The sequence below is a fragment of the Heloderma suspectum genome, chromosome 4, assembly GCF_057233095.1.
Source record: "Heloderma suspectum isolate Gila_16-S chromosome 4, 16-S_ref, whole genome shotgun sequence".
NCBI lineage: Eukaryota > Metazoa > Chordata > Lepidosauria > Squamata > Helodermatidae > Heloderma > Heloderma suspectum.
In genome coordinates, this window is record NC_139461.1 from 6,214,452 (window position 1) to 6,229,493 (window position 15,042).

The 15,042-nt window shown below is 45.3% G+C and overlaps 1 protein-coding gene across 1 annotated transcript; it reads left to right on the top strand.

Annotated features, from left to right (window-relative positions):
* The first annotated feature begins 277 nt into the window (after positions 1–277).
* Positions 278–12,472, top strand: STX17 (syntaxin 17). The gene is made up of 8 exons (XM_084848548.1): positions 278–501; positions 963–1,129; positions 2,840–2,905; positions 3,392–3,620; positions 5,742–5,860; positions 5,966–6,016; positions 9,935–10,021; positions 10,574–12,472. Exons 2-8 carry the CDS (start codon positions 1,007–1,009, stop codon positions 10,811–10,813), a joined length of 915 nt encoding a protein of 304 aa, XP_084704674.1. The 5' UTR covers positions 278–501; positions 963–1,006; the 3' UTR covers positions 10,814–12,472.
* The last annotated feature ends 2,570 nt before the right edge of the window (positions 12,473–15,042 follow it).

A 15,042-nucleotide genomic window follows, 5' to 3' on the forward strand; every position in this document is an offset into this window, starting at 1 on the left:
TTTCCTGGTGAGGAGCTGCACGGAAATATTTTAAATAAAAAAAATAAACCCGTAGGCCAGCCTTCCCCAGCCACCGGCCGCGAGGGCGCCGGGCTGGGGAGGGCGCTCCGGCTGCGCTCCGCCCCGCCCCGGCCGTTTCCTAGGGGCAGGTCTCGCTCCTCCCCCCCGCCGCGGCGGCGGCGGCGGCAGGAAATGGCGTCCAAAGTAGCCAGGAAGTCCCGCCCGCAGCCAGGGGCACGGCCAGTCTGTGTTCCCTCTCTATGGCAAGCAGCTTCCTCTTCCGGGCGCGGGCGGCGAGGGCTGTCGTGCGGCTCCGCGGGGCCCTCCGGCGGGCGCGGCGCGGGGAGGAGAGGCTTGGAAGCAGCTGGCGGAAGAGCGGGGCAAACCTGGGAAGGACGAGCAGCCTCCTGCTCCCACTAAACGCGGGAGGGCTGCCCTGCGGTGGCAGGATCCTACCCAGCCGCGCTGGCTGCCATTACAGCGCGGCCCAGAGCTTCCAGGGTGGGTTGCAGACAGGTGTAAACGCTGCAGTGCAACAGATTGCAGCCTGTCGGAAGGCTGCCTTAAGTTCTGCGTTCTGCTCTCCTTGCCCTCCTGGCTGTTGGGCAGCATTTCCCAGCCTGGTGCCTGCCAGATGTTTTGGCCTACGAGCACCGTCAGCCCTAGCCTAGCCAGCACAGGTTATTAAGCCGCCCTTAATCTTGGCTGTGCATGATTACAGTACATACAAGTATGCCACACAGTAGATGGCTAACGGATCTTTGGAGGGCAAGACTACAAAAACCTGTAAGTCTCATAGTGGCTATTGGGCGGTACAGAAATAAATAAATAGGTACGAGTGCGGCTCCTATACTAAGAAAAAAATAGAAGGTGATTGACTTGTTAGGCAGCCCCCGAACCCATGTGCCAGTGCGGAGTGTGCCCTGCTATGTTAATATTTAATCTTTCAAATTGTGTTTAAGTGAGTAAAGAACTGCTCACCTGCCGCTGACCTCAGAATCTGAAGATGTCTGAAGATGAGGAAAAGGTTAATCTGCGTCGCCTTGAGCCAGCAATCCAGAAGTTTATTAAAGTCGCAGTTCCAACAGATCTGGAGAGGTTAAGAAAACATCAGATAAATATTGAAAAGGTTTATTTTTTCCCTCTTAATCTTAAGAAGACATTGTAGATGTGTGCTGGAAAATGTACTGATATCAGCCAAACTTAAGCAAAGCTGAATAGCTTTGATTTTGTAATATTGAGACTGCATGAAAGTGTGACTTAAGAGTAGACATGCAGTCCAGTCCTAACCATATTTATAGGACAGCAAGTCCCATTGATTTCCGTGGTGATTGACAGGGGTGTCCATGAGAAAAGTGTGGCACTAGTCACCGGTGGTAGGTGCCTGTGACTCTTGCACAACCTTAGTCTGTAGAGCATTCATAAAGTGAAAGTGATAATTGCATTTATCCAACAAGTTGTGCTTTGAGTGCTGGGTGAATGCAGTTTTCCACAACCACACTGGGAGGGTGGGAGTTCTTACATCCTCATTCAATGGATACGCTAACCTTGAGAATGTCATTGGGATCCTGTGCGTAACTCTAGCACAACATGCCTCTAGTGGGGCAGAAGAACCCTGTAGAACGTGTAATTCAGTCAATTCATGGAGCAGCCTGGTGAACAATGCTGCTGATAATAGAGATAAATAGATTGTGTTTGTAATCTTTACTTTTTCATTGATGGTGGATGTACTTAAGATTTCACAGTGTGCAAAAATGTTGTTTGTTGGTTTATTTATTTATGTTTAATCCTGCTCTTCCACCAAGGAGCTTTGGATGGCAAACATGCCCCCCCCCCTTTATCCCCACAACAGCCCTGCAAGGTAGGTTAGGCTGAGGGGTAGTGCTTGGCCCAAGCTTTGTAAGCTTTGTGGCTGAATGGGGACTTGATCCTGGGTCTCTAAGTCCAGCACTTAAGCTACTACACAGCACTGTCTCTCACTGTTTGAGATGGGAATGTTGAGAGAGAAAAGAGGACTGCTGCAGCTGAAAGAGTGAGACCTGTGCATCCAGCCAGGCTTTGGAAGGACTTGGACACACAGCTATCTGCGGTGCCGGGATACTGTTGAACATCTTCTGCCTAGGGCCCTGCAAAGTCTTGCAAATGAAAAAAATACACATTCCTAAATTGAGGAATTCATTCTTTCCAAATTCTGATACAAACTGAGCTCATATGCACATCCCGAGCTAATTTGCGGACCAGAATAGAGTTATCCTCCAGATTTTGCACTTCTCTGAATTTTGTGATGCACTTCTTAGCTCAGGAATGAAAATTGATTGATCAAGGGTGAAATCCTATGCATGTTTAGACAGAAAAAACTCTTATAACACCCAGAATCCCCTAGCTAGCCATGCTGTCTGAGGATGCTGGGAGTTGTAGGACTTTTCCCTGTCTATCAACACATAGGATTGTGCCCCCAGGTATTTTTCCTACGTTTGCTGTCAATCTATAATGGCTGCAAAACCTCAGGCCAAAATCCAGTCCTCTCGGGGTCTCTGGATGGCCAGGCTCTTTCCCCAGAATCAATCAATCACTCGATTGGTGGTTTCCCGGCTTTTGTTCATTTTCCCCCATTCTAAAGGTTGCAGCCTCCCACTTGAGGCTTGGTGGCTGGCAGCAAGAGCATTAAGGCTCAAATAGGCAGATGCTTTTGGCATTTTGGCACGTCCCTTTTGCCCTGCCCAGCAGTAGAGTGCGGCCCCCAAGAACTGCAAAATTTAATTTGGCTCTTTAGCTTAAAGAGGTTCAAGAGCCCTGGCCTATAAGAATAATTGCTCCATTTTTTGTCTTTTGTTTTTAGTATCAGAGGTCCAGACTGTGGGACAAATTACATGAGGAGCACATCAATGCAGGCCGTACTGTTCAGGTAAGCACTGAATTTTAGTTTGTATGCTCTCGGGTTAGAGACCTATTCATTTCCACTCTGTAAACCATAATTGGATTTTTTCAGTTCATTATAAGCCAAGTAGGGGAATGAAAGGTTTTTAAAAACAACATCCTAACTTCGTTATTACACGGACTGAAAAAATGTTGAAACTGGTCACTGTTTAAGGCAGGGATGGACAACTTGTGGCCCTTCAGGTATGTTGGTGTTCAACTGCCATCATCCTTCTCTGTTGGCTGTGCTGGCCAGGGTGATGGGAGTTATAGGCCAAAACGTCTGGAGGGCCACAAGTTGCCCACCCCTGCGGTAAGGACTGTGCCTTTTGTATTCATGTCCTTTTCATCTGATATGGAGTGTTTTGTTTTTAAAGAAATATGTACGGTGTGAAAATAGTGCTTTTTATTGGGCTGTGTTTCTGAAGCAGTTTTCCCCACAATATTACAAAAAGACTTTTTGAATTATTAACAGCAATTGCGAGCGAATATTAGAGAGATGGAGAAACTTTGTTTGCGGGTCCGTAAGGAAGACATCCAGAGCTTGCAGAGGATGATCAGCCCAGTGAAAGAGCAAGCCTCAGTTGCCATAAAAGAATTTCTGCGACTCCATTCAGAGTCTGCAGAAGAACTTAAAAAGCAGTTTAATGAGAGAGAGGCATCGTTGCAGTCTCCTTTAACCAGATCTACAACTATAGGAGCAGGTATTTCAAATTCATATGTGCCTTTTAGATAAGTATATTAGCATAAGAAATGTGTTGAGCTTTCTGTATAGGGCAGAACCAAAGATCTGAGAATTAATTTTACTGTCAGGTGATCCACAAATGTTGAGAACTATGGGAACGATCCAGCCAAAATTATATACATTTGATTTCCGTGCGAAACCAAGTTCCATTGATCTCCATGGAAAAGTTAAACATGTTTCAGTTTCTACCATTGAAAGCAATGGGCCTTTAATGGTGCTCTTTGCTTGTTAACTTAGGTTTACTATGACAAAAAATAACAATTTTGCAACTCTTCTAATATAAAAATCAGTGGAAGCATTTAAGTCAAATGTTTAAATAGCAAAATAAATTGGTTAACATTTCTCTAATGGCTGTGCAGTTCAGGTTTTTCCTATGAGAATGGTTTTTAAGAGAGTTTTGTCTGTAGAAGGCAGCCTGTATTTCAGATTTTATTGTAACGTTTAATTTCTACTGTATTTGCTACATCAATTTGCGTTACTGAATTCATTCTTGGGACAGACTTTATTTGCCAAAACATTTTGCAGCTGAAAATACAAGTAAATTTTTTGTGTTGTAAATTTAATATTTTTCTCTTTAAATTTCTAACCAATCCATAGCATACAGGGCATGGAATACATTTCACTAAAGCTACTGTTCTAGGAATAATTACTGGGTAAACGTTTCTGCTGAAATTGATGCGGCTGACTTCTCACCTTGGGAAGTATTTAGGTTTCGGGGTGGTAGGATACCCAGCTTTACCAGGGATGCAAACATTTTATAGTCCTTGGAGCTTGCTTACATATATTGTGAGTGCCAGGTTTTGAGATGCACTTGGGGATTCAAGTTTCCTCCTTTAGCCCTCCCATTTTAAAAGGCATGAAAAGGAGAATATATTCTGCACCTGCTCAGAAATGAGATTTCTGTCCCGTCTGTTGCATTTTATTTATTTATTTATTTATTTATTTATTTATTTCATTTCTATACCGCCCAATAGCCAAATAGCTTTTGATGCCCCAGTTCCATGAGCATCCATCCAGCTAGGTCGATACTGCTGGGAATGAATACCAAATTCCCTGAAGGGCCTTGGCAAACCCAAACAGTAGAGGTAGGAAGTATGGGTACCCCAGGTGCCCCCCCGAATTGATCATTGGTGCTGTGAGTCCCTGCCCCCTTTGCTTCACCAAGACTTCGATGGGGAAACCCCTACATGCTTTGTTGTACACACAGCGCGTGTACGAAATCTGCAGTCTCCTTCAGTGGAGCGTGTGTGTGTGTGTGTGTGTGTGTGAGAGAGAGAGAGAGAGATGGAGAGGCCCTCTTGCATGGATATGGAGTTCTTGAGGGACATACCTTGATGGAAGCCCTGGCATCAAGACTCCCTGACCTAGAGGCCTTCCCTTCTAATCCTGGTTGGGTAGACTGTAACCTTCGTTTAAAATCTCACATACGTGTGTTAAGGCAGAGCCCTGGCATTCACAACTAGCTTCTCAGCCTGCACTTTTTCCATAAACACTGCCTAGTTTCCCCTTTGCATGCTTTTACCCTAGCTGAGAATGGCTCCGATCCAGCAAAAGTCGATTGTGATTAAGTCCTGTTGAAACAAGTTAGTCATGGTAAACTGAAGTTCCACTGGAAGCACGGAGGTGTAGTCACGAGTAACTAGCTGGATTGGGGGCCCGGGTCCAGGAATGGTGCCCTTCTTTCTGCTATTGGACTGTTATTTGGTGCTCGACCTGAAGTGGGAGTGTGTGTGTATGTGTATGGTCAGTTTTTAGATTGTAAGCTCCTTGGGACAGGGACCTATCCTCCTGAACTTTGTAAAGGGCTGTGCATGTTGGTGGTGCTATACTAATAATAACTTAGCAGTGGCAGTTGATATAGATGAGCCTTCCCCAACCTGGTGCCCTCCAGTGATATTGGACTACAACTCCTATAATTCATGCTGTCTGGGAATGATAGTTGCAGTCCAGCACATCTGGGGGGCACCAGAATGGGGAAGGCTGATGTAACTTGTGTGTGTGTGTGGGGGGGAGAGAGATGGTTTGTCTTTTCATTTGTTAATATTGCACATTTCTAAGAATTTACAATGTTTTCATTCAGAAAACTTTTATAACCATGAAGATGAAGGAACCTCTCAGAGCTATAGCCAGGTATTTCTCCCACTCCCAGAAATCCCCCAGGATCAAAATGCAGCAGAATCATGGGAAATGCTAGAAGAGGTATTTTGGGCTTCCCTTATCATTGACCATTCTGTTATTGTTATGATTCCCTTAGCCATTCTGTAAGAACAGGATAGTGACAGTTTTTTTTAAATTTTGTTGTAGGACTTAATCGGGCTCAGCGACCTGGTGACTGACTTCTCTCTGCTAGTTAATGTACGTATAGCAAGACTTGTCTCTCAACATTTCTCCCGAATTCTAAAAAGAAGATCTAGGTTCTGTTTCAAGTGCCCACGAAAGAGCTAAAGCTTTCTTACCTTTACAATGATAATGCAATTCATATTTCTCCTTAGGAAGAAAAGACCGTACAAATCTTAACAACAAAAATAAGGTTGTTTTGTAGCGCTTAACTCCCATAGCATATATTTAATTCTGTCACTTCTGATTTAAAATTGCCTTTGAGTTAAAAAGGATGAACATCGATTTCAGCTAGGAAAGTGTTCTTGACTGCTTTTGGTTTCCAAATCCGCCCTTTTCAAAAACAAGCAGGGTCCAATAGTTGTATCCAATTCATTTCAATGGGTGTCTGGACCATCCTTTTGAAAACCAGATGCCCTAATAAATTTGTGAACATCTCGCTGCTCCTCTATGACGACATGACGGCAACAATCTTGGATAACAATGGCTCTCAAAGTGATCTATTTAAAGTGGGATCAGGCGTTAAACAGGGATGCATCATTGCTGCAACTTTATTCGCTATCTTCATCGCTATGATTCTACACCTTGTTGATGGGAAACTTCCCACTGGTGTAGAAATCATATATCGAACAGATGGAAAACTTTTTAATCTCAGTAGGCTGAAAGCAAAAAGTAATTACAACCTCTGTCATAGAACTTCAATATGCTGATGATAACGTAATCTGCGCACATTCAGAGGAAGATCTCCAAACGATCCTAAACATCTTTGCAGAAGCATATGAAAAGTTCGGCCTCTCGCTTAACATAAAAAAAAACCAAAGTGCTTTACCAGCAAGCACAAACCAATCCCTCTGTAGTGCCATCAATCCAGCTTAACGGTGTGACGCTGGAAAATTTCGATCACTTTTTTTTATCTTGGCAGCCATCTCTCCACAAAAGCTGACACAGATGCTGAAATTCAGCATTGCCTGAGCTCTGCGAGTGTTGTATTCTCTCAAATGAAGCGTAGAGTGTTCGAGGAACGGGACATTCGCAGGGAGACCAGAATGCTTGTTTACAAAGCCATTGTACTACCGACCTTGCTGTACGCCTGTGAAATATGGACCATCTATAAACGCCACTCCCAACTTCTCGAAAGATTTCATCAATGCTGCCTCCGAAAAATTCTGCAAATTACTTGGGAAGACAGACGGACTAACGTCAGTATATTGGAAGAAGCAAAGACCACCAGCGTTGAAACAATGATTCTCCAACATCAACTTCGCTGGACCAGCCATGTTGTTTGAATGCCTGATCATCGTCTACCAAAGCAGCTACTTTATTCCCAACTTATGAATGGAAAATGGAATATTGGTGGACAGCAAAAGAGATTTAAAGATGTTCTCAAAGCTAATCTAAAAAAATGTAACATAAGCACTGAGAACTGGGAAGCTCTAACCCATGAGCGTTCCAACTGGAGGTCAGCCTATATTAAAGGCGCTATGGACTTTGAAGAAGCACAAGTACAGGGCGAAAGGGAGAAATGAGCTCAGCGAAAGGCACGTCAAGCAAACCCTCACCGTGACCGCCTCCCATCTGGAAACCTATATCCTCACTGGGAGGCTGTGTGGATCCAGAATTGGCCTTCACAGCCACCTGCAGACCCACTGCTAAGACTCTACCCCTGGAAGACAATCTTACTTGGTCACGAGTGATTGCCATGATGATGACTCTAAGTAGGACTAGCATTGGCTACAACCTCATGTTTGCAGTCTAGTATTCCTTACGAAGCAGTGAAGCTGTGTTTTGAATGGAGGGCAATTTGAATTTGGGGGGCACTTTTGAAGATGCCACACTGACATAAAGCATAAAATTCCTTCCTGTCCCTTCTCAGTTCATACAGTTAAGGTATTTACATAGCATTCCCTGACCTGGGAAGGAGGGCGGCTGCATTCCAACACATTGGGAGGGCGCCAGGCTGGTGAAGGCTGTATTCAGAGCTCAGTCAAGACACACCAGTTTCTCTACAGAGTGCCATTTTGTATGATGTTGGTTCCTTTCCTAAAGCAGGATCAGACCCCTGAAAACCCAGGGGGATACGCAAGCATTTGTTAGGCTTGTTGCCCCAGTAGGAACACCCGGAATAATGGGCCCAAGTGACAGGAAGCCGGATTCCGGCTGAACATCAGGAGAAACTTCCTGACTGTTAGAGCAATAGGACAATGGAACCAATTACCTGGGGAGGTGGCGGGCTCTCCCACACTGGAGGCGTTCAAGACGAGGCTGGACAGCCATCTGTCAGGGATGCTTTGACTTGGATTCCTGCACTGAGCAGGGGGCTGGACTCGATGGCCTTATTGGACTCAGTGGTCCCCTTCCAAACCTATTATTCAATGATTTTATTTATTTATTTATTTATTTATTTCATTTAATTTCTATACCGCCCAATAGCCGAAGCTCTCTGGGCGGTTCACAAAAATTAAAACCAAACAACACACAATAAAACAATTTAAAATATATAGAACATTAAAACCACAATATAACAATACAACCACAATAAAACCTAGCAGCAGTGCAAGAGTTTAAAATACAGTTAAAACAGCAAAGATAAAAATTTAGAAAGCTAAAATGCCTGGGAAAATAAAAAGGTCTTCACCTGGCGCCGAAAGGAATACAATGTAAGCGCCAGGCGAACCTCACTAGGGAGCTCATTCCAGAGCCGGGGTGCCACAGCAGAAAAAGCGCTCCTCCTAGTAGCCACCCACCTCACTTCCTTTGGCAGGGGCTCATGGAGAAGGGCCGCTGAGGATGATCTTAAGGTCCGGGCAGGCACATATGGGAGGAGGCGATCCTTCAGGTAACCTGGCCCCAAGCCATTAAGGGCTTTGAATGTTAACACCAGCACTTTGAATCGGGCCCGGAAATGGACTGGCAGCCAGTGCAGCTGGAAAAGTACTGGCGTAATATGAGCTCGCAGGCCAGTCCCTGTTAACAATCTTGCTGCCCTATTTTGGACCAGCTGAAGTTTCCGGACCGTTTTCAAAGGCAGCCCCACGTATAACACATTGCAGTAATCCAGACGAGAAGTTATCAGAGGATGGATAACTGCAGCTAGGCTATCTCTGTCCAGATAAGGGCGTAGTTGGTATACCAGCCTAAGCTGATAAAAAGTGCTCCATGCCACTGAGTTCACCTGTGCCTCAAGTGACAGTTCTGGATCCAAGAGCACCCCCAAACTATGAACGTGATCCTTTGGGGGAGTGCAACCCCCTCCAGAACAGGTGGAATATCACCTAGCCGGGCAGACGAACCACCCACATATGATTCTATGACCCAGTCTATACAACTGAGAGTAAATTAAGTAATCTGTTGAGCAGCCATTTTAGCTTAACCTTTAACAATTCTCCATGTCATATTGCCCCATTATGTTACTAATAGTTAAATTCTATGATTCTATGAAATCCTTTTCTTTGCGTAACATTGTGCTTCTGATACCAGCCTATCAGAAACTGGTTTTAATTGTCGGAGGCCACCCTGAGTGGTGTGCCAGCATCGAAAGGGTGAGGATATGCATTTTCATAAAAACAAATAATAAGCTCATAATAAATATTAGATTTTTTAAAATCAGGTCTTGGATTTGATTGGTTGGTTGTTTAAAATTGTTTTTAGATATGTTGTCTGTGTGTGAGCTTTCTGTTTATATGTTTTTATGTAAATGGTTTTAAACTTTGTATAATGCATTTTAAATGGTTTGATTCTTGACAAACTGCCCAGAGAGCTTCAGCTCTGGGGAGGTATACAAATGTAGCAATAACAACAACAACAATAATGCAGTGCTCCTCGTAAGGCTGCGTAGCTGTGGTGGATGCACCCTGATCGTGGAACCTCAGGTGGTGTGGTGTTGGCTTGCTTGCCTTTCCCGTGTGGGAACCTCACTAGCAATTCCTTTGCATCCAGGCTCAGCAGGAGAAGGTCGACCGGATTGAAGACAATGTCAACACTGCTGCTGCAAATGTCGAAGAGGGAACCAAGCATTTGTCCAAGGTGGGGCTTTTCTGCTGATGGTCCAGTGGCTGTCTGCTTCTCAGCATCTTGCTGTTGTGGTTCCATTGGCCAGAGACGCCTTTCCTGTGAAGGAACCAGCAATTAAGGAAATAAGGAAGAAAGGACACATGGGTGGGGTGGGGAGGAAGAGAGCTGGATCTTTCTTGCAGAGTTTAGTCATGTTACGTTATACATTCTCCTTAACACCTTTGTAAAGTAAAGCACTTAACACTTAAAATATGCAAATCCCCTCAAGCTTTCTGAGCTCCCTTTCCTGCTTACTATACTCCATCATATGGCAAAATTATTCTAAGCAAATTTGTCACCATTTTAAGAAAATTACCCTGGTTTTCCCCTTTATGCCTCAGGTTATTAACTTTGGGAGAAGTGCTGGCATCCGTTTTCTTGCCTCTGGGTTAGCAATATATGCAAACCCCACTAATACTGTAAGGGTTATTTGTGCTGTGATGCTTGGGTGTGTCAAGCAAGTGAGGCGAAAGAGACGCTGCGGCAGGCCCGTGCTGTTAGAAACAATTCTCCTCTCTTTTACAGGCTGCGAAATACAAGCTGGCAGCTCTTCCTGTAGCTGGCGCCCTCATTGGGGGCGTTGTGGGAGGCCCCATCGGACTCCTGGCAGGCTTCAAAGTGGCTGGAATCGCGGCGGCGCTTGGTGGGGGCGTGTTGGGCTTCACGGGTGGAAAACTGATCCAGAGAAAGAAGCAGAAGATGCTTGAGGGCCTCTCCTCCAGCTGCCCGGACCTTCACAGGCAAAGTGACAGAGAATGTACTTGAAGGCCCCTTGGTACCTCTTGCCCAACCAGGCTGGCAGACCGGCTGCTCTTGCGTTGGATTTAACTCTTGTCTGTGCGAAGCAAGCCCAGGCCTTTTGCCTGCTAGGGACACGGAGAGGCGATGTGGGAAAACATTCTTGAACAGAGGCAGAGAACGCCGGTCCCTTTATTTCTGAGCATGGGGGACCACACGCAGTTCACCGCAAGAGGTTGCCAAAGGCAAGTCCGAGGGCGTGTGCCAAGTGAATGCCTCCATCTGTTTCTTTCTCATGCGAGAGCCGAAGATGTTACAGTGGTCATGCAATGCCTTTTCTTGGTAACGCAGAAGGGAGGCGAAGATGGCATTTTAAGACCTAAAACAGTTGGGTGCCTGGGCAGTTCCTTCCTCACACCTTTTATTCTGCTCAAGAGCACAAATATCACCTTGCAGTATAATTGTACTTCAGGCTTCTCTGTGGTTGGATACGTGGGTTAAGTTTGAATTTCACATGCTTGAATCAGGTTAGGACAATTCTTTCCCCTGCTTTCCCCCCCAAGCACTACACCTACCCCAACCTAATGACTCCTGGCTGGGTTGGACTGCAACTCCCATAATCCCACAGCCAGCATAACTGGCTGTGGGATTATGGGTGTTACAGTCCAGCACAGCCGGAGGGCACCAGGTTGGGAAGGCTGCACTACATTCTTTCTATTTGTAAAAGTGGGGCTCCTCAAATCTTAATTTTACGGTTATTCAGTGAGGAGGCCAGCTCTTTTTTTAAAGTGCTACTTTGAGGCAAATCCGAACAGAGCCTTGTGGATGAATTCTCTCAGTTTTCAGCCCATCTTCAAAAGCACCTTTTTCAACTTATCCCAGTTTTGAAGGACTCATACAGGCCAAGCCTCCTGTTCTAGCTATATTTGACTGGACACTGTTTTTTTTCCTCTGAATGCCTCTTTGTCCCATTTCTGCATCCACTGTACCTTGGTGGGAGAGAATTAAATGATCAGCCAAAGACGAAGCCCTGCTGGGCTCAACCAAAGCTTTTTGTTCTGCCAGATGTTTTAAAAAACATATGCCAATTTTGCTGGGTGTAAGGATTTCTGAATAAGAAGCTGAGGTGGTGTTTTTTTTAAAGGCTCCCAATGTTCATAAGAAAAGTTTTGTACATGTTTAGAAGCCCCATTTTCCCCCTCAAATAAAATACACACTGCATTCAAAGACATCTTCAGCACCCACTAGTCCCACTAGATAATGGTGCTGAACTACAGAATTGGTCCGCTAGAAATAGGGCTGATTCTTAGAAAAGGTCTCATTCTGCTTGGATGCCAAGTCCTGCTGTGTTTTTGTTCCTCTGATACGGACTTGGGACTGTAAACATATTTTATTTGGCCTGTAAAGAACAGTTTACAAGAGAGGGACTTGAGTGGAATTGTTCTAGTGTACTTGTGGTCATTGAATTGTGTGCGCGAAAAGGGATTCCTCCCCAGGAAAAACTCAGCTAGAGATGTTGGGCCAGTCTGCCAAGTTCTAAAACATGGGGGAGGGTGCATTGGAAATGATTCTGGGTCTGTGCATTGTATGCAGTCCTCTAGGCAGAGCACAAAACTGTTTTACTGGGTATTTTTATCAATGCAAGGTTTTGAAATGACCTGGAAAATAAACACTGTTTTAAATACAGTTGTGTCTGTTCTTAAAAATGGGATTTAAGAAATGTATTACAAAAGGGCTTTATGGTTTTGGGTATTCACTTTGCAGTTAGGCAATAATATCAGCTATGATATTATTTATTTAAAATATTTTAACCCGCCTTGCAGCGTGGTTTGCCCTGACAAGGCAGCTTTTATAATATGGACACATGAACATACAAAAACATCAAAGAGTCTTGTGTGGCACCTTAAATACTATCACGTTCATTCTGGGGTAAGCTTTCGTTGATTATAGCCCACTTCATCAGATGCATGGAGTTTGCATGCAACAATGAAAGAGCCCACACCCAGTCCATTAAAAACCACTTCAGCAGCAGACCAGCTAACATGCCCAAGTTCTCCCTGAATAAACACACATTTCCCTGACACAGGGAAGGATGACACAGAGGGAGCCAACTTAACCTTGCTCAGCAAGGTAGCCCAGAACCTGGGAGCGGCCACCAAGGAAGCCCTTTCCCACTCGCTACTCAATGTATCTGATGATGGTGGGACATAGAGAAGGACCTCTCCAGAAGATCTTAATTCCCAGAGAGGCTTGTATGGGAGAAAGCGGTCTTTTGGGTAACCTGGTCCCAAGCTGTATAGGGCTTTATGGGCTGAAGTTTGAATTCTGCCTGGAAACAAACTGGTAATTGGTGAAGCTGTTGTAATGAGGGAGTCACGGTCTCCCAGTCCAGGTCAACAGTTTGGCTGCAGCATTCTGAACTAGCAGAAGTTTCCAAACACCTTTCAAAGGCAGCCCCGCGTAGAGCTGTTACAGTAGTCTAAATGGGATGTAGCTAAAGCATGCATCCGATCAGACATCTCCAGGAACAGGCATCAGCAAACGTACTCCTGGCCACTGCCAAAACAGCATCCAGGTTCAGGGTTGAATCCAGGAGTATACCCGAACTGCAACCCTGAGACTTCAGGGAAAGGGTAACCCCACCCAGCACAGGTTGAATTCCTGGTCCGTACTCTGCCCTTTAACTAGGAGCACTTCTGTCTTGTCTGGATTAAGTTTCCATTTGTTGGCCCTCATCTGCTCCATTACTGACATCAGGCACCAATTTAGAGCCAGAACAACTTCCTTGGATTTAGATGGAAAGGAGAGAAAATGTTGGGTGCCATCTGCACACTGGTGGCACCAGATCTCAAAACTCTGGAAATCTCTCCCAGCAGTTTCATGTATATGGTAAATAGCAGGGGGGTGGCACCCCAAGGGACACCACAGGCTGACAGCTGTGGCATCAAACAGGAATCCCCCAGCACCACCTTCTGTCTGTCACCAGGTTGCTGAGTCGGGCTGGAGCCACCATATAACGGTGCTTCCAGGTCCCGTTCCAGAGTGATGCCTCAAAAGGATACCATGGTATCAAAAGCCACTGAGGTCCAGCAGAACCAACAGGGACACACTCCCCTGTCCAATTCCTGGTGTGTACCAAGGTGACCAAAGCAGTCTCTGTCCCATAAGACGGAGCTATCTATGCAGATTAGCTGGCCTTTCGATAAATAAGCACCCCTCCCCTCATCAGTTTAAAGTTTTCTTTAAAAAGGGGGGAGGCTTACAGTATTTGTAGTGCTTGCTAACATCAAGTCAAACTACAGCCATGTTGTGCTTATTTTTTTCTAGAAGGAATGACATCAAACTGGAAATTGCAAAAGAAAATACTATGAGAGAGCAATTCTGTGGCTCCTTCACGGCATCTGGGGCACCATGGGATGCTGTGGGTCTCCTGCTCTGCACCAATGAGCACAGAGAAGGATACCTGATCGTGGATCTTCCCTCCCCGACCCCCTCCCAGCTGCCACAGAAAGCTTTTGAGGAGGAGGTGCAGGGAATGCTGATAAAATTTGCACATGACACAAAATTGGGTGGGATAGCTAATACCTAGGAAGACAGAAACAAAATTCAAAGTGATCTGGATAGGCTGGAGCGCTGGGCAGAAGACAACAGAATGACATTGAACAGGGATAAATGCCAAGTTCTGCACTTAGGAAAAAGAAACCAAATGCAGTTACAAGATGGGGGGTACATGGCTCAACAACACTACATGCGAGAAGGATCTTGGAATTGTTGTTCATCACAAGCTGAATATGAGCCAACCATGTGATGTGGTTGCAAAAAAGGCAAATGCTATTTTGGGCTGCATTAATAGAAGCATAGCTTCCAAACTGTGGGAAGTACTAGTCCCCCTCTACTCAGCACTGGTTAGGCCTCACCTGGAGTACTGTGTCCAGTTCTGGGCACCACACTTTAAGAAGGATGCAGACAAACTGGAGAGGGTTCAGAGGAGGGAACAAAGATGATCAGGGGACTGGAAACAAAGCCCTGTGAAGAGAGATTGAAAGAACTGGGCATGTTTAGCCTTGAGAAGAGAAGACTGAGGGGAGATAGGATAGCGCTCTTCAAGTACTTGAAAGGTTGTCCCAGAGAGGAAGGCCAGGACCTCTTCTCGATCATCCCAGAGTGCAGGACACGGAATAATGGGCTGAAGTGACAGGAAGCCAGATTCCAGCTGAACATCAGGAAAAGCTTTCTGACTGTTAGAGCAATACAAC

Bases quoted from the DNA above. Each gene is read 5' to 3' on its own strand.
- STX17 (XM_084848548.1), top strand. From the start codon at position 1,007: ATGTCTGAAGATGAGGAAAAGGTTAATCTGCGTCGCCTTGAGCCAGCA. The intron at 5,861-5,965 runs GTATTTTGGGCT...ATTTTGTTGTAG, and splicing joins CATGGGAAATGCTAGAAGAG to GACTTAATCGGGCTCAGCGA. The intron at 10,022-10,573 runs GTGGGGCTTTTC...TCTCTTTTACAG, and splicing joins GAACCAAGCATTTGTCCAAG to GCTGCGAAATACAAGCTGGC.